This window comes from Seriola aureovittata, chromosome 4 (assembly GCF_021018895.1).
Source record: "Seriola aureovittata isolate HTS-2021-v1 ecotype China chromosome 4, ASM2101889v1, whole genome shotgun sequence".
Classification (NCBI taxonomy): domain Eukaryota; kingdom Metazoa; phylum Chordata; class Actinopteri; order Carangiformes; family Carangidae; genus Seriola; species Seriola aureovittata.
The window spans coordinates 29,774,214-29,799,466 of record NC_079367.1 but is presented as its reverse complement, the minus strand read 5'-3'; the positions used below and the strand labels follow the sequence as shown (position 1 = coordinate 29,799,466).

The 25,253-nt window shown below is 41.0% G+C and overlaps 2 protein-coding genes across 8 annotated transcripts in view; both read left to right on the top strand.

Moving 5' to 3' along the window:
• lrch3 (leucine-rich repeats and calponin homology (CH) domain containing 3) overlaps window positions 1–17,279 on the top strand; it is a 34,296-nt gene extending 17,017 nt beyond the window's left edge. Inside the window, exons 14-21 of one of the 7 annotated variants that reach the window (XM_056373624.1) lie at window positions 3,530–3,598; window positions 4,645–4,713; window positions 5,012–5,042; window positions 5,118–5,231; window positions 5,355–5,449; window positions 6,205–6,342; window positions 6,519–6,596; window positions 16,713–17,279. In XM_056373624.1, coding sequence (XP_056229599.1) covers window positions 3,530–3,598; window positions 4,645–4,713; window positions 5,012–5,042; window positions 5,118–5,231; window positions 5,355–5,449; window positions 6,205–6,342; window positions 6,519–6,596; window positions 16,713–16,772 — 654 coding nt within the window. In that variant the 3' untranslated portion in view covers window positions 16,773–17,279. Of the gene's footprint in view, window positions 1–882; window positions 937–3,529; window positions 3,599–4,644; window positions 4,714–5,011; window positions 5,043–5,117; window positions 5,232–5,354; window positions 5,450–6,204; window positions 6,343–6,518; window positions 6,597–7,363; window positions 9,560–11,150; window positions 16,681–16,712 lie in introns of those variants that run through there. The other 6 variants (XM_056373619.1, XM_056373622.1, XM_056373618.1 and 3 more) reach the window with 6 other exon arrangements.
• A 533-nt stretch (window positions 17,280–17,812) lies between these two features.
• On the top strand, window positions 17,813–22,008 carry rpl35a (ribosomal protein L35a). Its single transcript, XM_056373678.1, has 5 exons — window positions 17,813–17,901; window positions 19,147–19,183; window positions 19,288–19,440; window positions 20,212–20,356; window positions 21,918–22,008. Exons 2-5 carry the CDS (start codon window positions 19,173–19,175, stop codon window positions 21,939–21,941), a joined length of 333 nt encoding a protein of 110 aa, XP_056229653.1. The 5' UTR covers window positions 17,813–17,901; window positions 19,147–19,172; the 3' UTR covers window positions 21,942–22,008.
• Window positions 22,009–25,253: the final 3,245 nt, after the last annotated feature.

Here is a 25,253-nt window from a genome sequence, read left to right as displayed (position 1 = left end):
ACGTCTCCTCTTGCTGTCTCCGTACAACATGAAGTCAAACTATCTTGAGCTGATGACATCATTTGCAGTCTGTTTAGTAGTGATCAGGGGGTGGACCCAATCATGAAATTAATCACAGCTGTCAATCATGGTGTTTCGCTCCTGTTTTATAGCATCATATAGCTAATTAAAACCAGATGTATCCTTAAAACAAACACTTGAACATCAGTGTGATGAAAACAAGCTGAACTGACAGAAACATCTCTGAGAATGTTTATTTTCATGTTCTTTGATTTGTGGTTTTGGTCCATCCTCTAACTTGGAGGGGGCAGGGTTTATAGCCGCCAGGGGGCGATTAAGATGTTCTGGCTTCACTTTGTGGATTTGTGATGTCATCCACCTTTATACAGTCTCTGGGTTCAACAGCTGTTTAGTTCCTTATGCAACAAGGATGCTGGACTTCTCAAAGAATTCACCTCTCCACAGTCTGGACCGTGTTAAATTCAGATCTCCACCTGCTCACGAACATTGCTCAGAGTCTGATGTGTCTGACTCTGATCACATGACGTGATTCCAGCTCTGCACTCACTCACAGTGTTGGTTAGTCCTGATCCAGGACTGTGTACTGAGATTCTGGATCAGCCCCTCCCGTACTGCAGCTGATGATATACAACAAGTAATGTTGATCAGAATCATCAAAGTTTAACCTCTGACCTTTGGTTGTTTCCCTCATTATAAATTCAGTTCCATGGTTTCAGTTTTAGCTCCTCCTCCCTCTGTTTAGGCCATGCCCCTTCATCACAACACCTGTTCATCTGCACATCACATCTGTCTGTGTTTGTTAATGTGTGTCTTTGATGTGTGTATTTGTTTGTGTGTGTGTGTGTGTGTGTGTTCGTTTAGACTGTCTACCCCTCCAGACGCTCCACCCACACTGATGACTCCGCCCTCTTCATGGTAAGAGTTTGGCCCTGCCCCATAAATATACTAACTGACCTCCAAAGTAAAAGCTTCTTCATCAGTCCAGAACCAGCTGATCTGAATCATTCAGATTTATGTTTCATCACTACAGATGTCAACAAGTACTTTACTCTCCATTTCCTGTGGCTCTTTCACAATAAATGCCACTTTTTATAGTATAACTCTTTCCCTGATATATTCAAAATAATACATTTAACTGGAGAACTCTCCACCTCTGACCTCTGACCCCTGACCCCAGATGGACTGAATAACTTCACTAATTTCCAATACTTATTTTATGGTCTAAGACAGTGATTCTCAACTTGGGGGTCCTTCTACAGTTGTTTGGGGGTATGTGGAGATGTGAATAAAAATATATATGGTCATGTTGAGTCACCTGAACATTATGTTTTAAGAGCACATGAAAACTAGTTAGCAAGAGAAGTAGAAACAGTGCAGCTTGTCTAAAAGTAACGGGTTAATGGTTGAACAGCTGTTAAAATCAACAGTACAGAGTGCGTGTAACCTAAAATGTCATGTCAATGTCCTGACCTTTTAATTTAACTGAGTTCAGACCATGTTGTGTAAAGCCCAGCCCAGCTGTTGATCATCAGACTCTCTTCTGTCTGTTTTTTCCTCTCATCTCTGCTTGAATATGAGATAATAAGATAATAATAAGATTTGAAGGTTTCAATTTTTCTCTGATCACTGAGCGCAGCAATGATCAATCAATCAATATCAACTGGATCTGATCCTTCAGTTTGTAGAGTTTACGTGGTGACCTCTGGCCTCTTGTTCAGCTGTTTCATGGTATCTAAGCTCCCATCAGCCAACGAAGCAGCAACACTGTCAGCCACAACACAAACGCGAACACACACACACGAACATACACAGGAGGAGGAGTGTAAGTAAAGTAACAGTATCTTTATATAATAAATAAGTTCATAGGTCAGGTCATGTTTTAAAAGCAGACACACTGAACCTATTGAAAAGACCAGCAGCGAGTCTGGATTCATCAGTGACCCTGTGGACTAAGGCTCAGTGTTGATGTTACACACACATCTGAATGATTCTGGGTCTTCTGCTCTCATTTAATCAGTGACATCACAGGTTCCTCTAAATTTGACTCCACCTGGTTCATTTACGCTGAAGACTCAGAATGAACATACCTGTCCTCCTGTCAGTCCTTGATCACCCTTCATTCCCTGTCCTCTTGTCATCATAGTCCTGCCTGCCGCCGTCCTCCCCCTCACTGCTGTTTAAACTAGAGTGTTCATTCACCTGTTGTAATGTTTTCCTCAATCATTGAATCCAGGTTGTGTTAAACACCCACGTTTACCTACTAATAAGTAGATTTTAGTGGAGTTCTGCATTAGGTTCCACATCAGTGAAGGGTATTATCTCAGAAAGCCCAGGACAGTGAAGTACAGCAAGTAGTACAGAAAGATGTTACAGTGAGATGTTACAGGTGAGATGTTAGCTGAGATGGTACAGGTGATCACAGGTGAGATGTTAGCTGAGATGTTACAGGTGTACTGTGACACTATATTTGACGTCTCTGCATTTACTGAAAACTGTGATATGAAGTGTTGAGAGGTCATGGTTCAGATGCTTTAGGACTACAAACCTGAACCTGTCTGTCTCTTTGTGTGTCTGTCTGTCTCTCTGTCCGTCTGTGTTTAATGTGAAGGAAATGTATGAACAGTATCACTGACAGACGGTGTTGTGCATGAAAGTGTTCAATGAACGGTGTTCATTGAACACTTTCATATTTTTTGTGAACGCCGAACTGAACGAAACAGTTTAAAAATGATGAACGCGAACAGCTCTCGCTAGAGTGAACGCCGCTCACGTTTTACGACAGTTTTACAGCACGCCGCATGAGCCCTCCATAGACACGGCCCAGCATGGCTGGTGCTAGCGATATAGACGGTACAGTACAGATGCAGCTGAAGCCAGTTTTATGAACAGACAAATGAAGACGGATTCTAAATGTATCTCATGTCTGTGATTCTTCAGTGGTGTACAATAATTCATTTAGTTTGGGAGATGCAATGATTTGGGGCTGGTGATGGATGGGTAGAAGGGGGTTATATTGAAAGAGAAAAGCGGCTTATTTATTTTTTTTTAAAAAACACAACAAATGAATGTGAACTAGTTAATTTTCATCTGTATGAACTGAACTTTGAACTAGTTCTTTTTAAGTGTGAACTGGCACAGCACTGCTGACAGATGAGTTTTTGCTGTAGATGTTGAACCTGTTTAAGTGTAGTTGTAGATTAGATTTGATCCTGTGTGTTGTAACTGAACTAAACAGAAGTGGAAACAACAGAATCAGACCGACTCTGTTAAAACATGTTTATAATGAAACTCACTTTTTTTTAGTTTTAAAATTAACTGAATCTTCTTCTCTCTCCTTCATCTTCACTCCGTTGATTTTGTTTCTTCTGCATCATCTATGATTTTCATCTGTTGTGTTGTTGTTGTTATTGTTGTTGTGGTCCTCCGGGTCTTCACTTCCTCTTTAGTTTGTTTTTCCTCTTCCTCTCTCCCTCCATCCTGACTCTGTATATCTGTCTGACCATCTCAGTGTGTTCTGGTGTTTGAGATTGACTTTAACACAAACACTATCAAGAGACGACCTGGTTCCCACAAACAGGTGACCTCTGACCCCAGCTGTCTGTGTGTGTCTGCTGCATCACTATCGTCTTGTGGTTAACACACTGATCTGATGTCAGTTCTAACTTTGTGAACCTCAGAGTATGAACTGATGATTCTCACGTAAGAAACTGTGAAAGACTGCAAGAGTCACTGATGTACAAACTATTTAATGAGGATCACTCAACAGATCTGTTAAAAGAGCTTCAGATTGAACTCAACTATTTTAAGTTCAGTCAAAATTTAACATCTGACAGCTGTGATATACACAGCTGTCAGATTATTATATATTTTCTGTTTTTAATTTAGCAGCTGTGACAATTAGCAGTTGTGCTTTATGCTAAGTACAGAGAGGTCTCTACCTATAGATTTAAAGGTCCATATAGTATAAAGGAAGATGTCCATGTGTTGTTTGATTATAGATCAGGTCTAGGTTCTATATTAATACTGTGAAAGTATCAAAGCCTCAGTCCACAGAGAAATGCACACAGCCTGTATTCAGAAACTGAGCCTTAAAACTGGAATTTTGTGATGTCACAACAAAGAGATGTAAAATTACACTGAAATGGTTTTTGATCCATAAAACCACAAATATATATTTTCTTGGATCAACACTTCAAATAAAACACAGGAGAAGAGTAAAATATGGACCTTAAATATTTCAGAGGCCTGACCTCAGTTTATCAGCTCACACACTTCATCACGTTTTTATTGGCTTACCTGTACCTGCACAAAGTGTCTTTAAATTAAGATTAAAGCAACAGATGCTGATAAAACCAGACAAAATGACTCCATAAAGAAAACCAAAAGTAGTTAATGTGGTTTTCTGGGTTTCTATATATAAATATATTTCTCCACCATATAAACTTACTCAGGGCTTAGTGAAGTTTAAACGAGCTCTGACTGAAGCATTAGATCTGTTTCAGACCAAACAGATCCTCAGACCTGAACCCTCTGAGTTCTGGTTTTCATTTGTGTTGAAGTTTAAACCTTCATCTTTTTATTTCTGCCACTTTCCTCCTTCTCTCCCTGTTGTGTGTCTGTCAGTCTGTTACTGGAGTGTCTGTAGACGGCTGTCGCTCTCATGCTTCTGATATCACCTCCTGTCTGCTGCAGGTACTGCAACCTGCATGCTGCTTCTGCTCTGTCCGTTTCAGTGTGAACTGGTCAAACGGGAACTGTTTCATTTCAGTTTGGCTTGAAGAATCAGTCTGGAGTTATTTCTCTGCTCCTCTTTGATAGTTTGACTGAAAACAGAGTATCATTTAAATCTAACAGATAAATTTCACATTAAATTGTCATAACTGAAGGTGTGAATAGTCCAACACTCTCAACTCAATGTGTGTGATTTCATCCAGCTGAGGTCTGGCAGGCGTGTTCAGGTGTGTAACTGTCCTGTGTTCTGTCTCTGCAGGGAGAGGACAGAGCAGCTCTGTCTCCTACAGGTAATCAAGCAGATATATGAGCCTCATATTTAGATCCTGTTCTTTTACTTTGACTGATTGTGTTTTTTCTTCCAGCCAATCAGTCGCCTTCTTACCCCAGCTCAGGGGGTGGGTCCTCCTGTCGGACGGCCAGTCTGAGACCAGAAAGCTTCCTGTTTCGCCTTGGCCAGAAAGAAGAGAAGAGGAAAGGTCAGCAGTTGTCTTCCCTGCTGTTGAGCAAGGCAGCAGACATGTTTGCTCAGTCAGTCAGTTACAGTCTGTACTTGCTGGGTCAGTAGAGTCTGACCCTGCTGTTCTATCTCTGTCCTCCAGGTGACGCTACTGCCGCTCCTCAGAACCAGGGGGAGGCTTGTGCTGCTCCTCCCCTGGTTGGAGAAGATGCTGAGCTGGTGGAGCAGCTCAGGAAGGTGAGGGTGGACTCAATGATATAGAAGCACCATCATTGTCTCTGGCAGGTTGAACTTCTTCAGCTCCCACAGGAAACACATCCTCTGCTGGGCTCCTCCTCAAGTCTATAGTCATCTCTGCTGTTTTTAGAGCGTTCAGCTCCAAGTTGTTCTGCACCAGGTCAGCAGACGGCCCACCTCACCCCCATCAGAGATGAGTCCAGTTAGGGTGCTGTCAGCTGTGAACCTCAGGAGCTAGATGGAGGTGCGGGTGTTGGTGTACAGGGAGAAGACTAGAGGAGGAAGGACGCAGCTTTGGGGCGATCCAGTGCTGATGGTCCAAATCACATGTTTCACCAGCTTCACGTGCTGCCTCCTGTTAGACAAGAAGTCAGTGATCCACCTACGGGTGCAGTCAGGCACGCTCAGCTGGGGACCTTTTGCTGCAGCAGGGCTGGGAGGATGGTATGAAGTGGGGGTGTAGGTCTGTAGTTTGTGTTCTGTCTGAGTCTCTTCCTGACAGAAGCAGGGTTGTTGGCTGAGAACTGAGAACTCACCACCCCCCTAAACCTGTACTTGGACAGTCCCTGTCCCCACAGCTGCTGGAGCTGTGGACCAGGACTCATCCTTGTTCTGACTCACCCTGCTGAACGGATCATGTATCTGTATTTTTACTTGAAAGTTGACTTGAAGAGAAATTGAATAATACAATAGTTGCTGCTACATATAACATATAAGCTCTGATAACACAAGTTGACGTATGCCTGTCACTCCAGAACATTGAAGCTCGGCTCAAAGTGTCGTTGCCAAGTGACCTGGGAGCAGCTCTGACAGATGGGGTGGTGCTGTGTCACCTGGCCAATCACGTGAGACCACGGTCCGTCCCCAGCATCCATGTCCCCTCTCCTGCTGTGGTGAGGACAGATCTGATTATACAGATTATTATCACTCTGCTGCTGTTAGTTATTATAATAATGATAATAATAATAATAATCAAAATAATGAAGATGTTAACAATAATAATAATGATAATAGTAATAATGCTGAAGACAAGATGAACATACTGACTGATCCTCCCTCTGCCCTGCAGCCTAAACTCACCATGGCCAAATGTCGACGAAATGTAGAGAACTTCCTGGAGGCGTGTCGCAGGATTGGAGTCCCACAGGTAACACAGGTGTATGAACTAACAGAAATGAATGAATGAGGCTGAATCCACATGTCCGCCCTCTGGACTTCATTCATATGTACCATGACGTGTTCACCACCATTGGAGGTAATGGAACTTCTTCCTCCTGTAACCCATCCTGAAATATTTTTAAAAATCTGATGTTGGTCGGGTACTGTACATCAGATACATACATATAGGGAATACGTATAGAAGGGCATCATCAGGTATGTAATTACTACTGAGCTCCTGCAGTGTGAAGTCTGGGCATTTGGATTCAGTCTGAATGAATGAATGAATGGTATTGACACTAGTGGAATTTCTTGTATAACCACTTCTTGGAAGAAAAAACAAGGATTAGATAGTGATGTCACCATTTGATCAAATACATTAAAGCAGACACAGGTTTTTGTCTCAGTCTTTTATTTTTGAGTATTTTATGGCCAATCAGATAGAAACAGTAGTGAGAGATGAAGAGATATGAAGTAGAGAGAGATGAGGGACAACAAAGCCTCTCGATTCTCAGTCAGTCCAGGATCCAGTGTCTGTAGCCTTCAGAAACATGAAGTGTACTGGCTGTGACATCACTGTCGTGTCCTCATCTTTCAGGAAACAAAAAGCTGTTTCTCCTCAACTAACAACTTTCTTTCTTCTCTTTCATCTTCCCGCCTTTCATTAATCCTTTTTTATTCTGTCAATCTCACTCTTTTGTTTTCTCGTTTTTATTCCTCACCATGTCCATCTCACCCCACCACCAATACCCCCAGGACAGTCTTTGTTCAGTGGGGGAGGTCCTGGATGGGAAAGGAGGCGGGGTTTATGGGACAGTGGGTATGTTGCTTTCTATGGCACCCCCCCCTACTAGCCCCTCCCCTCGGGTCCAGTTGGCCGGCTTCGCCCTCTTCTACCTGTCCGTCATGTCAGTGCTATGTGCCATCTACATACAACTGGCACCACATGTCTGAACCCAACCTGAGCACAAAATGTCCAGATACCACACAGTTCCATATGTACAAAAATGTGTCCAAACAGATACCTGTTGTTTCACCTCTCATCCAAAAGCCTTCTTCAGTTGTTACTGATTGGTAAAAGGCATTTACTTCTTGTGGGGTCGTTCACACCTTGGGAGTTCTTGAGTTGTTGAATACAGTTCAACAAACACCACATCCCTGTTCAAGCCCAGTAACACTCTGTTCAACCTGCGGACAAAACACCTAGACATAAGGACAGCAGTGTGGTGTTTAGATGTAGGCCAAAATAAGTAGGATTCAGTGAGTCTGCAGTCTCAGTCTTTCTATCACTACACAGAGTTCATGACAATAGATGAGGGTTAGAACATGGAGCTCTGCCTTCATGCTGAGCTATCTTTACCTGTCAGTCTTAAAATCCATCTTAATCTTATTCCTGAATAAGATCCTGAGTTATTTGAACTTTTCACTTGGGCAGCAACTCACAATCCAAGGGGAATAATCCACTGTTGTCCAACAGACTTCCATGGCCTCACACTTGTGGAATCTCAACCCTGCTGCTTCACACTCCTCTACAAACCATCCTAGTGCTCACGGTTGGTCATGGTCTGAAGTCAGCAGAACCACATCATATGTAAAAAGCAGATGGTTTTTCGTGAATACTCCACCTACCAACACTTGACATGGTGTATTTTGTTTATTAACTACCGTAGTTCCAGACTTCTGTACCACCCTCTGAACTGCTCCTGACATTTCCACTTGGCTCACTGATTCTAGTAGGTTTGCAGTTGTGCTCATTTGATAGCTGTTTTCCTGGTTGGGCAAACACCAGAGCCAGACAGGTATGGAGGTGGGGGTAAGAATAAGGGACATCATCTCCTTATGCCAAAACCTCAAAGATGGCCACAATTGTTGATGAGATAGACACAGCTATACGGACCATTACATTGCAAGGATAAGACTATAGGATAGTTTTGTCTTTCAAGGTGTTCCCTCTATCAGATTAGATGATCATAGAGTCAAATCTTGCCATGAGTTGACTGAGAAAAGCAGATCTCAACTATTGGCAGACAGGAAAGATAAGTAATTCACTAACGGGTTCAGCACCATCATGCATGTACAGAGACGAAAACTCAGGTGAAAGGTCTCTTAGTTGTGGTTTAAGTTTTTCCAGTGAAAATGCGCTAAGCAAACGCTTTGTGCATCTTCTTCTGACGTGTTGGATCAATGTTCGTAGCATGTTGCTATAATTTAGGCCCTAAGGTTGGGGTCCAGTAACATTCAATCAAATCTCAGTCCAGTATCCTTTAGAATTAACTCATAAAATCCTAATCCTTTCAGTTTCCTTTTTGAGTCTAATGATCAATAACAAATCAAATCACTTGAGCCTTTAAGTTCTAAAATCCCAGCTGTCTAAACTGAAGAGGCATGGACTCAAATCACATGGCCTGGACTCAGGTAATGAGTCTGATGGCTTCAGAAAAACAGACAGAAGACTCGCAACTCTAGGTTAACTTAAATACAATTAACTTATGACTTAATTTGGACCTAAGCCTTTTGACTTGGAACGACTCGCTGTCGTCCCCAAACTCAACTGGCAGGAGTCTTGACTCACTCAGGACTGTTGTGGAGAGACGCATGCAATGTAAGATAGACATCCATCTTGGACAATACCAACCATCCTCTCCACAACATTCATTCTGGCAGGACAGAGAAGCAGCTACAGCTGCAGCAAATGTCTCATCTCACTGCACTGCAGAACAGAGAGGTTCAGAAGATCCTTTGTTCCCACTGCCATCAGGCTATACAACACCTCAGGCAAAGGAAGTGAACTAATCTAATTATCATTGTTTATTTATTATTAACTGATTTTATTATTATCAACAATGTGTTCTATCTATCTATCTATCTACCTATCTGTCTATCTATCTGATTTTCCTGACAACATATACTTTGAATCAGTCTGACAGCAGCAAATCGGGTCACAGAGAAGGACATTAAATAATAACTTCTTTTGGACTCAAAGCACAACATTTTAGACTTGGACTAAAACCTGGAACCTGTTAACCTTGACTCTTGACTTGGGATCTTCATAGCCAAGAACAAGCTAAAACAATTGCTTTGCCCAACCTCTGTAAATTTGCGACATGTCTGGGTCTTAGATTCTTTTAAGCCATAGCGAATCACTTGGTCCCTCAGGTGAAGTTAAGACTTGACAATCCCCCAAAGTTGGAGGTCTACCTTGAAGCTTGTTACCTGTCTGTTGAAGCTCCGCCCCCTGTGCCTTATGTTTGGCTGCCTGTCTGAGAGTGTGAGAGTTTTTTTATTTATTTTTACTGTTTTTAGTGTTTTGTAAAGTGCTTTAGAGCCTGTGCCCCCACCAGTACACCACCTCTGGAGACCCCCATTGTCAAAAACCTGCCGTACTGTATGTGAATGTATGCCGGAGAAGAAGCTTTGTGCACCAAAAATCAGTGTTTTCCACTCATGGTCTCCCTCCCTGTAATACCAACAGTGATTGAGCAATTGTTCCTTTATTATGGGAAGAAGTGCTGAAACCTAAGAGTAGGAACCTTTCAGTGTTGGCAGGTCAGGGATACTCTTAGCCCTTCATTCCACCACAGGAACTTAGTGAATCATAACACCATTATCGTCGGTTCCACTTTTGTGTCCACTGTTCTCTGCTCGCTTTAGAGACAAGTTCCTGGAATTAAATCTGGGCACCATATAGGAAGGGTTACTAAATAAGGTTCTGAAAAGAATCAGGTTACAGTTCCTGCAGTGAAAGACTCATGGTTTCCTCTGAGATGACCCAAACCCTTACTAGTAACCATGTGATCAGCTGTAATTCAGCCCTGAACTGGTTAAACTTCAATCTTGTTGAAAGAGAAAACAACATAGGTTTAGAAATGGAACAAAGATATTAAAAACTTGACTTTTGTCTTGGCACTTGTATTTTTATAATAGATGAAGAGTGAGGATGATGATGGTGATGTGTTTTTTGACAGACTGACTGTCCTGATGATAGAGAATGCTTTTCCCTCTGAACTCTGTTAATAAAATGAACTAAAGCATTGTGAGTCATCTGTGTCTCTTTAACACTAAACCTTAAAGTTAACGTTTGGTTTTTATAGCTCAAATCTTATTTTTGTAGCTGTGTCCATCAGTAATAATAACATAGTAGTTAGATGATCAGACAGGGGGAGTTCTGATCATATTACCTCCCATCTCTGACTTCTTAGAGCTAGCTTAAACCAACAAACTAAAACCATTCAGCCAAACCTCTAGTACAGGTTTTTAACTTCAAACTTCTTGGTCGGTCCCACTTTTTACAACTGGTCACATGATAAGAATTTTTTCTTATGTAGACTGAACTTTGTCTGTATCTCATCTTTTCTTTCCTCCTTCAGTTCTCATCATTTGGTTATTTTAAGTTGATGTTGCTGCTCCTTGTTTATCCTTTTTCTTATCATGGTTACTGTTATTTTATCCATTAATTTAATTTACCATCTGTTGACTCCTTTGTATTTTCTTTTTGCTCCCCTGCCCCTCTGTGCGTCTTCTTCTGTGGTGTCTGTCTCTGTAGAGTCAGTTGTGTCTTCCCCTTCACATCCTGGAAGAGCGAGGGCTCCCCCAAGTGGCTGGCACCGTCAGCGCTCTGCTCAACCTGGCCCCACCCCGACACCCCGCCACCACGACAACCACCACAACATCATCATCAACCACATCTGGACCCTCCGTCACCATGTAGACAACACTAACACCACCGCCACCATCATCATCGTTGTCATCATCACCACTGCACACGCTCAGTCAGCCTCAGGAAACCAGATGAGTTTTAGATAAAAACCTCCAGAGCAGCAGGTTGGCATCTAATGGAGACATGAACAGAGCTGAACGTCAATAACACAGTGACACTAGTTCTGATTATATCTCTGAATGATCAGTCTTTAGTTGAATTAAAATCTTAGTGACATGACAGAGTGCTTAGATGTGGGCACAGTTGAGCTGATATCCACAATAAACAAGTCAGTGACACCACAAAGCACTCACGACAGCAGCTACAGCATGAAGAAAAGTGAGAACATTTAAATGTATTCTTTAATACACAGCAGCTGTTCTGGACGATAACACATTTCCTCCAGAAGCAGGAATAATCTGCATTTGTACACATATTTATTAAATATTCTCACTTTTCTGTATTAAACAACTTCCCTCTTTTTTCTACATGGTCATGTTATTTAATGTATACACATCAGTTCAGGGTGAGTTATTACAAATATTTTAACTTTTTACAAGAAAAAATATTTTTTTTAACATACGAGATAATGTACATGATTAATTAATGCTAACTGTTGACTTTTGTGGGTCTAGCTGGTTTGAAAATTTATCACCTTCTTACTAGTGAAGTGAGACCTGATTTTGCCTTCTTTTCTTGTTTTTTTGTTTTTTTTTCCTCTCACATTGTGATTGGCTGAGCTGCCAATCAGTTTAAACACTGTTACAGACCAATGTGGAGGTTGATAGTTTCTTAGTTTTCTGCAATCTTTATCTGACATTATTGACCATTTAATTTTATTTAACTTATATATTTATGGTTGTTTCTAACACATTAAGACACAAAACCAAATAAAATATTTAAATAAAACTATAACTTAACAACCTAAAGTAAAATATCACCCACACACAAAATCAAATCAACAAACATTACACTAATAAACCATTTCCATAAATAAATAAAGTGAGTGAGCACATTAGGCTATTGTAGCTAATTGCTAACGATAGCTAACGTAGATATACAGTTGTTGGTTTAAAAATGACACTAATGTAGCTTGCTGCTAACAATTGCCAACACTGATTTAGTTGGTTTGGAACTGACAAAAAGCTAATTAACATTTATCTACTTTTGGAGTTTATTATGGCCGTGAGAGCAAATGGAAGTGGTGTTAGTTTAAGTAACTTTAGCTGAGAGCATTAGCAAACATCTGTATGCTCACTAGTTCATTGCTAATATTAATCAACAACATAAAAATAGAGGACTGCTTAATGCTAATAATAGTCAATATTCAACAGTAGTTAGTTTGAAAATGCTCACTGCTAACATTACTTAACATTGTGAGTCCAGTTGGTTTGGAGGTTAAGCTAAAACAGCTAGCTGTCAACATAGCTAATGTTCTTTAACTTAATTTGAAGTTGAAGCTTTACTTGACAGCTAATGGTTGTTTACAATGATAGTGCTGGTAGCTGGTAACTGCTAACGATATCCAACATAGATGTACGAGCTGGAAATATTAGTTGGTAGGAAGATGTTCACTGCTACTGTTAGCTAACATTATGAAGCTAGTTAGTTTGCAATTTAAGTTTCGCTCTCACATCAAGCTGTAAACATTAGCTAATATTAATAACTACCTGTAATGTTAAACATTAGCTAATGAAACTTCATGCTAGCTTTAGTTGATATGTATAAATTTGATTCAGAGATTACACCGATGCTGCCAATTAAAGAAAAAGATAGTAGTAGTTGGTTGAAAATGCTAGTTTTAGCTAACACTAAAGTTAGCCATTAGCTAATATTAAACTACTTCAGAGAGGTTTGAATCTAATGTAGTTCAGTGCTAACATAAGCTAACATGTTGTTACCAGTTGAATCTTCAGCTCTGTTTTTAGTCTCCATGAGATCCATACTTCAACAGAATTTAACTGTTAACATTTAAAGAGGCAGAATCTGGTTCGAGGTTTATTTGATGGACGTTCAACCCTGAGCTCTGACTCGGAGGCTCCCACAACAGACGTCTTTGACTGATGCTTTGCACCCTGACGTTAATATTTTACTGTTTTTATTTTTTAACCTTTCTGAGCTCTGATGGAGGTTTGTAGTTTCAGGTTGGACAGATGTAAGCAGCTGTTTGAGACTGTCACCCCATGATTGACCTTTCACATGTGATCAGGACCTTCATCACATCTAACTGACCCAATAACACGCACATGTTCATTAACTGTGTTAGACTATATAACTATGTCATAAACAAGATAACGTTCACCTCATTGATCTGGTCCAACAGCTCACATAGTATACTATATGGCCAAAAGTATTGGACAACCCTGTCCATATACACTTTAAAAATGAGAATATATTTTATTTATTTAGAAATTTCCAAACAGATGTTACAAAGTTGTTTGCAATCTAATAAATTAAAGATAAATGAAGCACAAGTAAGATCAGTGGAATAAATATTGAAACTGAGTAGCACAACAAAGATCAAAAACAAATACAATAGTAAAATATTAAAAGATGACAAAAACAATATGTATGCACATACATGTGCATGAATAAATACATGTGCTGCTTGTTATTCTTATTTCATGCCTGATAAATGCAAAGACAACAAGAAGTGGTGCAACATCCCAAATGCTCAAAGTAGTTAAACTACTCCTCTGAATTATCCTCATGTGCTTCAGTTTATTCATTATGACAGAAGCTGCAGCCTGTTGCAGGATTCAGCACCCACCTCTGTTCCTGTGCTGCAGACATCAAGGATCTACTCTGAACCAACCAACAGACTCTTCAGCTTTGAACTGACTTTTGAAGTTTGATAAATAGATTTTATTCTGAGGTTTGTGAGTAAAAGTGAACAATTTTTACTTTCATCTTCCTCTTAAATCCAACATTTGACCTTAAAGGAGCTATTTGCATGTTTTACTATTGCAACATAACCAACATTAGCAATAGCCAGTGTTTACTTACCAGTCTCACCAAGAGCTTCAACCTCATTGTGTTCACAATACAAGAGGTTATAATACATGGTCTGAGCAGCTACTTCTTCAGGACAGACTGGAGGCTACAGTGACTCTGTATCAGAAAGTGATGAGACAGGCTAACCAGAGCTAGCTGGTTAGCATGCTAACTTCAGCAGAAGAATGGAAGTGATGGAAATAGAAACAAAACGAGTTAACATTGGGATTGCTTTGTAGCTATGTATCAATATTAAAAACTTACAAATCGCTCCTTTTAAGATGTTTAATAAATATGGCCTGTGACTTTCAGAATAAAGGTAGGGGGTGTTATTAGTTATCTAAAAGGGTTAATACTAAACTATATGTTAAAGCTAACACGTCCTTTTGTGAGGACAAACTTGAGGTGGGAGAGTTTTTTTTTTTTTTTAAAGATATTACTTGTGATTTAACAAAGACTGTGCAATGGCAGCACATGAGCTATTACAGTATTTCTATTATTTTTCTGGTAAATGGTTAATTTACCTGTTAACTTCACCTGTTAATGACTTCTTGCTTTAATTGTTGAAGCCTGACGAATTTCCCTGAACTGTGCGCTCAGTTTATAAATGGTCCTGATGTGATTGGACAAGGTCGATCAAGTGGTGACCACGTCTCCTCACCTTCTCCCCCTCATGTTTGTGTTGCATGCTGGGACATTTTTCATGTTGAACCGGTGACAAGGATTCTCCTGAGCTGACACTAAACACTGAGTGGACAGTCTGCAGTCACTCCGACTCTTATCTTTATCACATGTATGTGTACAAATATATCCTGTAAATAGATACATCTATATTTTTCTCAGACAGATGCAGTCAGTCAGAGGATGAGAAAAGTTTTTAAAAAAGTCACAGCACCCTGGAGTACACCTGTGCATCAGTGCAGCCCGGTGAGAAATGAAACCAGTGGAGGTCAGCAACGACAGGGTTCACGGGAGTTGAGTTGCTCTGCTGACAGGTCAGCGCTGGTGTTAAAGGACTCATCTACCACAAAACACTGGGAGTCTTTTTCTCCTCCTGTCACAGCCGTGGAGTTTATCGTGTAGCACCTGTTCACACCTGCAGCTGTCCATCATATGTCAGATGTTTTTATTTTGTTCTGCTGAAAACAACAGGTCAAAAGTCAGTGAACGCAGCTTAAAGAGTTTTCATATCAGAAAATGGATTCTGCTGTTAATCTGCTCTGGATCATGTTTGCACACATTCTCTGCTTTTAGCCTCCCAACTGTTTTTTTTTAGTTCATATTGATTATTTTTGTCCATTTGTTGACTTCTCTCAGAAGTTGTGTTTACAGGTTTTCTCAGATGTGTGCTCCGATGAACGTGGCCTCTGCTTCTGACAGATAATTATGATCTGTCAGTGTCTGAACCACCTGTTCACTCCTGTGTCAGACAGTTTGATTGAACTCCTCTGACAGGATGGAGGAGACAATGACATCACAGTTTCATTTCTTATTTCAATTTTTCACTTCCATGCTTTTCTGAGAGTGTGTGCTGCATTCAGGTGATGTGGGAAATGAGGTTGCTGTCTGTCAGTTCAGTGTTAAGCTGATTTTAAAGAATTGATACTAAAGTTTTCCCTCAGGAGACATTGACACAAAACTAAACTAGAAAATCTGGAAAGAAAGTTTGATTTAAGATCAGATCAGAGTCTCAATTTGTTCCAGTTTCACCTAAATGCAGCATCAGACCTTCAGTGTCGGCCTGAAACACTGGGACCTGTCATTGCACGTTCTGTACTGGGACCCCAGTTTGTTTTACACGTGCAGAACTATGCTAACAGGACCACATGACCACAGAGAAGATTCTGCCCTGATTTCAGACTCTGAAGCTTGGTCCCGCCCCAACAAAGCTCCACCAATCAGATGCTGCAGTTTAGAGACTGTCAGAGACTTCTGGTATTCACAGACTCACCTGAGATCTGAATCACCGTAAACTGAGAGGAAAGAAGATCAGGAGTGTTTGTGAACTTCCTGTGAGTCTGAACTCACGGCCACAGTCCCCTGAGCAGGTGCTGTGATTGACGGTTGTGTGTCAGTGTCCTGAGTGGACAGGTGAACCAGTTTAGAAGGTTCAGACATGGTCTCCAATTTTTACAGCGTAATATTTTTCTTGGTGTTTCTCCTGTGGCGGTGACGAGTCGTGCTGGGTCATGTGACGGCAGGGTCGTGAGGTTTAAAGGACATTCCACCGTTTTTAAAGGAGGACAAATAGAGACTGTTTCACAGGTTTAAGTTTTACATTTTTTCACTCTGTTTTATTTTTGCTGACAAACTGTATAAAAGATTTGAACACAGCTGTATGAAGAGTTGAGTTAAGTTTAAGTGCATTAAATAAATATTTTAATTTGTCTCTCTTCACTGGTATTGGTGCTACAGGTCCAGTTGGGGCTGGATCCAGTCCAGGACTTCACAAATCCCCAGGTCAGGAGCCCCTGAACACAACCCCCAACCCCATCAGAAAACTATAATCAGACACTGAAAGGAAAGTCTGTGATGTGTCTTCATTATAGAAACATTATACATCATCTTGTACATATCCAGTATTTTACATGAACACGGACTCTCACATTTATCCCGTATAATCATTATATAAAGATGTAATCACTGGTTTCTATTAATGTATTTGTTATCGATTCTCACTCCTCCTACATCAGTGGAGGCTGCTGTATAAACAGCTGGAATCATAAAATATGTAGAACAAATACTGAAAATTAATAAACTCTTCAACATGTTTTTACATCTGCTCACAGCCTGTTATAAACCAGTTATTATATCTCTGTACTGAATATATGGGATAAACGGGTTAAACTGTTGTACACTGTGTGTGGACTGTTAGGAAAAGACGTGTTCTCAGAAACATTTTCCGAACATGAGGAAAAACAATGAAAGTAGTTCTGAGATTTTAAGACATAAAATAATGATTAAACATTTACTTGTCCTGTTTGGATGGACGGGTTAATTTTTTTCTCAACAAAAATTAATTGCTTTTTTTTTTCTTATGTTCAACATGTGTATAATAGTAAGTATAACAGTGATACTACAGAAGAAATACATACACATACAGTTTTAAACTTTTTATATACTCCGTATTACTGTATGATAACTTAATCTCATTTTTCAAAATACTAAAGTCACATCTGAATGACAACTGACAAGAATATTTTAAAATATACCTACAGATAAATAAATAAATTACAGAAATGTAATAAAAATAAAAAATACATAGATTTAAAACTGCTTTATAAACATAAGTTTATTGTGCATTTAATTTTATCCAAAATAATGAGAAAATGTGTTGTGGATGTTTTTTTCTGTCGTTAACATAATATTAATAATTCAGAGCAGGGACTTTCATAAATAAAATGTGTTCTGTATAAAACTAAATTAAAAAGTAATTTACATGTAAGTAATCCATTTCTAAACCTCTCCTTCATCCCGAGATTATATTAAAAGCAATGTAAATAAAATGGTTTTGATCAGGCAGCTCCGCGGACACCTTTGTGTACGATAATTACCCAGCATGCCTGTGGGCCGTCCTTTCCCTCCATCTACCCCAGTAGTGACGGTAAGACCTCAAACATGTCAGCCCAAACTTCTAATTTATTCTTTAATATCCGTATTATTTCGGACTCATCGTCACCGGCGACGAACAGTCACTGTGTCCTCCGGTCACCGGCAGCGTTCTGTCGTTATGTGGTGAGGGATGGCGGAGATGCGCTTTGGATAGAGCTAGCAGCGGCTAACAGGGCGGAATGCAGTCCGGGCCGAGGAGGTGTTGTCCGCGTAGCACTCAGCTTCATGTCCTGGTCATTGTGGTCGGGACCCGGCGCATTGGTTTATTTAACGGCAGCGTGTAAACCTGTTTCTCCTTTTATCGGTGTCCCAGGTGCTCATCTGGTTAGTGTTAGCAGTTAGCATATTAGCATCACACCGGTGAACGGGTATAAGTCTACGCTGTGCGTCTGACCCAGGAGCGGCCGGATTCGGTGTCCAAATTTATGTGACTGGAACCGCCGACTGTGAGGCCAGAGCCTGTGTTATATCCGCATCCAAGTCTGTACGTGTTACCGGTGCTCTAGTAGTGTAACAGACGGAAATACCCCCTGTGAGATCCAGAGACGGTGTTGTGGTTAGAACCTGTAGAACATAAAATCAGTAACATCCCAGAGTGTCTCTCCATCTAACAGTGGCGTGATGAATGTGGTCAGAACCAGCACTTATAAATATAACAGACTGGCTGTTGTGACCTGTGAAGAGTTTAAACTGGAGTCAGTGAGACCGCTCACTATTAATATCTGCAGTAAACAGCCGTTAATTAAAGTTGAGTGCAGTGTGTGTAATGTTGAAGTGCAGCTACGAGGTTCAGGTGTGACCGGATAGACACAGTTGGTGTGAAGCATGAACAGTTTAAATGAGAGATCCTTGTGGATGTGGTCTGGAGCCACATGAAGTCCACCAACAGGTGTTCTGCTCACCTATGCACCTGCAGGACTGATGACTGTTTTTCCAGTGATTTGATGGTCAGTGGTTTGGCTATTGACAGGTTTTGATCTGATCCTCTAAATTGACCTGCACTGGAGCAGGTTAGGAGTTTGGCATAAGTTACCATGGTGATTTACCCTGGTAACAAGTGAACCACCGTCGTAGGACTGAAAACTCAGAGTTAAACCTGAAGTTACCTCGATAACATGTTCAAATCCTCAGAGCACTTGGGGATTTGAACATAAACTCATGTAGGTTTCTGAGATCAGGATCTGATGCAAACAAATGACCACTAAGTTTTAATATCTGTGTCTTTTTGTTTTGGCAGGTAAACTTATCTGGAGAAGAGTGACGATGCCTGGACGGTAAGATGACTGATCAGATGTGTCACCTGTGAATGTTTATCTGTCACCTGACTGTCTCCACACCTGTACCCTAACTCTTCTTCTTTGCCCTGTTATGGTCTCAGACTGTGGAGTAAGGCCATCTTCACTGGCTACAAGCGTGGTCTGAGGAACCAGCGTGAACACACAGCTCTCCTGAAGCTGGAGGGCTGTTACACCAGAGATGAGGTTGACTTCTACCTGGGAAAACGTTGCGCCTACGTGTACAAGGCCAAGAAGTAAGACTCTGCACTCACCTGTCTCACTCTACGCTAACCTCTATCACAGGTCACCTGGTCAATGATGCATTTTAACAGGTTAAATGTAGTCAGTGTCAATGGGCGTGTTTTCTAGTCTTTGAGTGGATGTCTGTCGGTTGACGAGTCACGTCAGTTTACAAGTACATTTAAGCTTTAAGTAAAGTGTGGAGGATTGCAAAGGGTGTGTGTGTGTGTGTGTGTGTGAGAGCTATATCACCTTCCTCCTTGGTTGATTTTGTGGCTGATTTGATTGTTCACAAAATAAAACACCAGATTATAATCTGATGCGTTTGAATTTAATGTGGAGGTCTGACATTGTTAAGAACGGTGCAGCATCATGACTTGTCTGCCTCAAATGACAAACCTGTTCCTCTTACTGAGCATCCAGGATATGAAACAACACACACTAACACACTGTCTTGTGTGTGTGTGTGTGTGTGTGTGTGTGTGAGAGAGAGAGAGTGTGTGTGTGTGTGTGTGTGTGTGAGCGAGAGAGCTGGTGGTATGTTTGATCACTGCTCAGTGGGAGGCTCTGATTACATGTTTTATTGTGTATCATAACTTCAATGTGGTCAGTTGTGTAAATCTCTGGTCTCTTCACACAACACACTAACATGTAGAGTGGGCTGATGAGATGATCAACATTAGTGTGTGTATTCTATAGAGTCCACCCTGCTGGGACACCCAGCAGTATACATGAAACACACCAGTGTGTTGGAGGTGTGGAATGACTGTATGTTCTCTCTGCAGGAACACAGTAACGCCCGGCGGTAAACCCAACAAGACCAGAGTGATCTGGGGAAAGGTGACCCGGGCTCACGGCAACAGTGGCATGGTCCGAGCCAAGTTCGGCAGCAACCTGCCAGCTAAAGCCATCGGACACAGAGTCAGAGTGGTGAGTCACAGAGGGCAGAACAGTGAGAAGCTGCATCCACACCAAGTTTTCAGTTTAAAACCAAATCGATCTGTCCAGACTAACACCTGAAAACACACATTGCATGACAACGTACACTGAGCATGTGCGAGCTGGTGTAAACAGGAAGCAGATTTGTCTATTTTGCAGTTTGTCAGTTGCAGGAACAGCTAAGACGGATGTAGCGTTAAAATAGAGAAACTTATGCTATGCTAACTTGTTAACTTCAGAGGATCAGCTTTAAACCTGACAACAGCCTGACTGCTGATCAATGAGATCACTGGAAACCTGAGCCATCAGTCCTGCAGGATCCTGATGGGACAAGAGAGTTCACAGTGAAGTAGCTTACAGAATTTGTCAGTCACTGGTGTTAACAAAGAGTTTGATCCTGACTCAGAACAACATGAGCAGACTGAGACCTGGACATGAAACTAAACTCTTATGTCTTTAATAGTTCAATTATTATGTTTATAAATCCTCTCTCCTCTCACTGACTTTGACCTTCATCGCAGTTCAGTTTGTCCATCGTCAGACACAGAAGCAGGAAACACTCTGGACTACAGACCAGTTTAACTCCTGCTCTCACTGACACTTTATTATCTCTAGTGTTTCTGCAGCTTGTTCTTCTACTGTTGATGTGATCAGTCAAGCCCAGGATAACTTCCTGTTATCTGGTTTAACTGAACCTGACATTGTCCTGATAACCTGCAGTGTGAAGCTGCTTATCACCTGGTTCAGGTACCTCTGGTTTACCTGTCCAGGTATGAGCTCGTTCATGTGACAGAGGAAGAGTTGATTAGAACCATGAATAAAGTATTAATATGATAAGAGAAGGAACAGATCTGTGCAGGTGAATTCATTTATAGTGACATCATAAAGTGAAATGTGAACAAATTAGGAGAGAAATGCAAGAAATCATTTCACTGATTAAAGAGACTGAGGATAAACTGTAAATAAGAAGATGAATGATCAAGTTTCTTCTTTAATCTGATGAACAAATTATTATGAACATGTGAAGCAGATAAAATACAATCTGTGTTCAGTTGATGAAGCTCTAACAGTTATTATGTAGTGACTCATGAGATAAACTCTCCTGTTTGTTAGAAGCTGTTTTAAAACCAAACAGCAAATCATCCACTGATCTATACAAACATCTACTGATCTTTATTATTGATCACTTCATTGTAAACTCTTTTGTCCCTGTCAGGATCCTGTAGGAATGTTTTTCCAGTGATATGATTGGTCAGTAGTTTGGCGGTTGATGGGTTTTGATTGGGTCCAGAGCAGGTTAGGAGTTCATCAGTTGCCATGGTGATTTACCCAACCGTACAACTGAAAACCCAGAGTTAAACCTGAAGTTACCTCAGTGACCTCAGATCCTGCTTCAGTCCAGGACTCTGAGTCTCTTAAGGACGTTTAGCTGTAATCATGTATTAAACTGTCTCCTGCAGCTCTCGGATCAGATACTGGTGAACACGTTTGAACAGACTAAACCTTTTGCTTTTTTTAGTGACAGTTGATGATGTGACTTCCTGTGTTACAGATGCTGTATCCTTCTCGGGTGTGAAGAGGAGCTATCGTCTCATGTGATGTTGTTTGTACAGAAACAATAAAATGACCAGGTCTAAACCTGCTGCAGTGTCTCCTTATTCATGTATGACATGGTTGGTGTGAGTCTGCGCCACCTGAGAGGACTCACACTGCAGTAAGTGTAAAAGTCCCTGACTGATCTATGTTCCATTAGATGAGTGTTACTGCTGGTGATTTCCTCCATTGTCTGTTGCTGAGCCTCAAGTCAAACCTTCAGTGTTAAACCTTTAGAATTATTAAACCCTGTTTAAACCAGAAAAATGAATTAAAGGAGAAACAGAAACTCTAAACCTGTGAGAAAGTGGAGCCATGAAATCTAAATGAGAAGTTATTAAAACAGTCTGAATACTGCTCACCTGATTTCATAATAAAGTGTAGGTTCTAACAAAGCTTCATGTTGATAAAGGTGTCGTACCTTTCAGGTGAATGTGCTGCAAAGTTCAGGATCTTACTTTTCATGATCAGTGCGAGGACCTCAGAGCTTTAGTGGAGAGAATCTACTCACTTTATTTTCTTTGTTCTGGTGTGAACACATCAGGTTTATGTGATGTTCAAATCTAAACCTTCAAGCTTTTAACTTCATCACTTTTTTGCTGCTTCACTTTTTTTCGTGATTAATTCATAACTAATTAAGTCCAGACAAACGGGTTCAAAGTTCACTGGTGAGGCTGCAGAGGAAACCGTTGTCCCTGTGTGTGTGTGTGTGTGTGTGTGTGTGAGAGAGAAAGAGAGAGAGAGAAGACTAACACATCAACAGCAGGGGGCAGCAAAGCATAGCATCCTGGGAAATTGAAGACGTAGAGTTTACCCTGAGCTGAGACTTGCAGGCATAGATTCCTTTTAGATGTGTCGTCTGGAGAGGATGTCATGTTTGTTTAAACAGTCCTGAACCAGGACAGAACCGGAGCATTTACTGTGAGTCTGGATTTTTTCTTCTTAATTGTGGTGAAAGTTGTTTGGTCTGTTTCACTGACAGCTTCTAGTTTTTAAGTGGATCCAGATCAAGGCCCGTTTACACAAAGCACTTTATCTTCCCACTAAGAGAACTCATAAGTCACACTAAAGGTTTTCTCCTGAGTCTCTACACAAAGCTGCTGACACCAACTCCAGTAACGAAAAGTCTAAACTCCTAAACTAAGGGTGCGACTCCTTTGCCGTGGCTGACGTCACTTCTCATGGACGAGCTCGATTGCAGGAACCGCAGCAATTGGTTGATGAAAGACCGGCGTGTGCCGGTGAAAACACATGCGCGACATCCGACAGTAATATTAATAAAAAAAACGCTCTAAGAAACAAAATACAAATGAAATAAACACATTGTGACTGTGCAGCTTACAGAGGTAGTTTCTCCAGAATGCATCTGTATGAGAAGTTCTGTTTGTTAACCCGGAAGAATTTCCTTTTACTATAAAAACTTCAATTCATTTCACTCAACGGAGAAAAAAAGAGCAACTTTTTCTCATTCTTTGTACTTGACGCTGAGACACGTTGAAGGTGTCGCCACCTCAGCAGTGGATCTGGTCTTCAGCCTCTTGATAATCAACGCTTTGGTCTCAGGGTGAATCTTAGGCATGTTGTCAGAGGTCAAGTTGCAGTTGATGTGAAGGTCTGGTGTGTGTGGTTCTTTTTATACACACTCACTAATTGATCAATTATTGATCACAGGTGAGGCTGTAATCTAGGATTGGGTGCATCGTATGACAAAGCGACAAGACTTTTGTCTTTGCAAAAACTGACTCTGGGCTTTACCGAGCTGTGAACGTTAGAATGCTTTTCAGCAGTTTCGTGTGGCACCAAAACATTATTTCAAAAGCTTTTGGGAATGAAATTAGCCTTTTCTTGTTTATAATAAAAAAAAAATTGATTACAAATATATTTGAGGGGCACTTAAGGTCAACTTGTACCCAAGCGACTGTATAAGTGCCATCTCTGTCCCTTAGGGAAAATCAAGACCCTGCTCCTGCTGCCTCCCTTCCAGCTCCCCCTCCTCCAGCAGCTCCTCTCTCAGCTCCTTCCTCTCCTCTCCCTCCTGCTGCTGCTGCTGCCCATCACCCCTGCTGGAGCAGGAGATGAGATTGGAGATAAGAGTGTTAAAGAAGCAGAAGAAGGTTCTTGAGGCAAAAGAGAAGCTCCTCAAGTTAAAGACGGAGTGTTACAGCCTCTAGATTGAAAAAAAACTCAGAATAAACTTCAATAGCCAACAATTTACATCTTGACTGATTTCTGTGCAAATGTGATGGTTTACCCAAAGTGCATATTGACAAAGTGATCCCTGTATTCCAGTCCACTTTGCGCCATGTCAACAGCAACTTAGTTTTCATCGTCGTCGTCGTCGTCATCGTCATCACCATCATCCTCTGGCTGTGGTATTTGTCTTTGCTGGCACAGGTTGTGCAGAAGTGCACACACAGTAATAATTCTGCTTGCTCTGTCTGGACTGAGTCGAATTTCACCATGCAACCAATCAGCAAGACGACCAAGAGCCAACTTGTATTGGTAATGGGTTTTATAATCACAAAACCTTTTATTTTAGCACTATAGTTAAATAAGATAGATGATGAGATAGATATGCCTAATATGGGCAACATTATGTGTACGCACCTGTTGTAATGTAGCTGTGGGTTGAGGTGTGAGAAGATTTCCACTGTCCCACCAGGTGACATCCAGCTGGAAAATGATCCTTTCAAACAGCTGATCAGGTCACTCTCCACTCAGATCCATGACTCGTGTGTAGATCCTGGACACTGTACAACAATGTCTACGACTGTACAGGCAGCATCAATACAACCTGTGTTGATGGTGTGATTTTTCTTCCTATTCACAAATACCTCCTCGTCTTGTGATGATGCAATAATCTTTACATGCGTTCCATCTCTGGCTCCGTTCACACCGGGCACACCAGCATGAAGCTGCTTTATTTCTCTGTAGTTTGCGCACATCTACAGGAAACCGTATAAACGGACTTATGATACGGGGTCTACAGACGCATTTAAGGTTTGGTGAATAGAACAGCTGGGAGATCTCCAAGTGGTCAGCATTGCAAAGTTGCATTTTCCCAGTTGCCAAGTAACGCAGCGTTGCCAAACGCTTAATTTCCGCACTGATCGGGTTGTTTTAGTTGATGTTTTTGTTGTTGCATCCTTTACAAACTCCACAACGATCATTTTTCCCCTCGCGATTGCGTCAGTATCTTTCAGTAATTCAGCATCGTTTAAAGTTTCCAAAACACTGCAGCGTGGAATGACATCAGCTCTTTAAGATTCTTTATGATTTGATCTTAGTGAGTTAG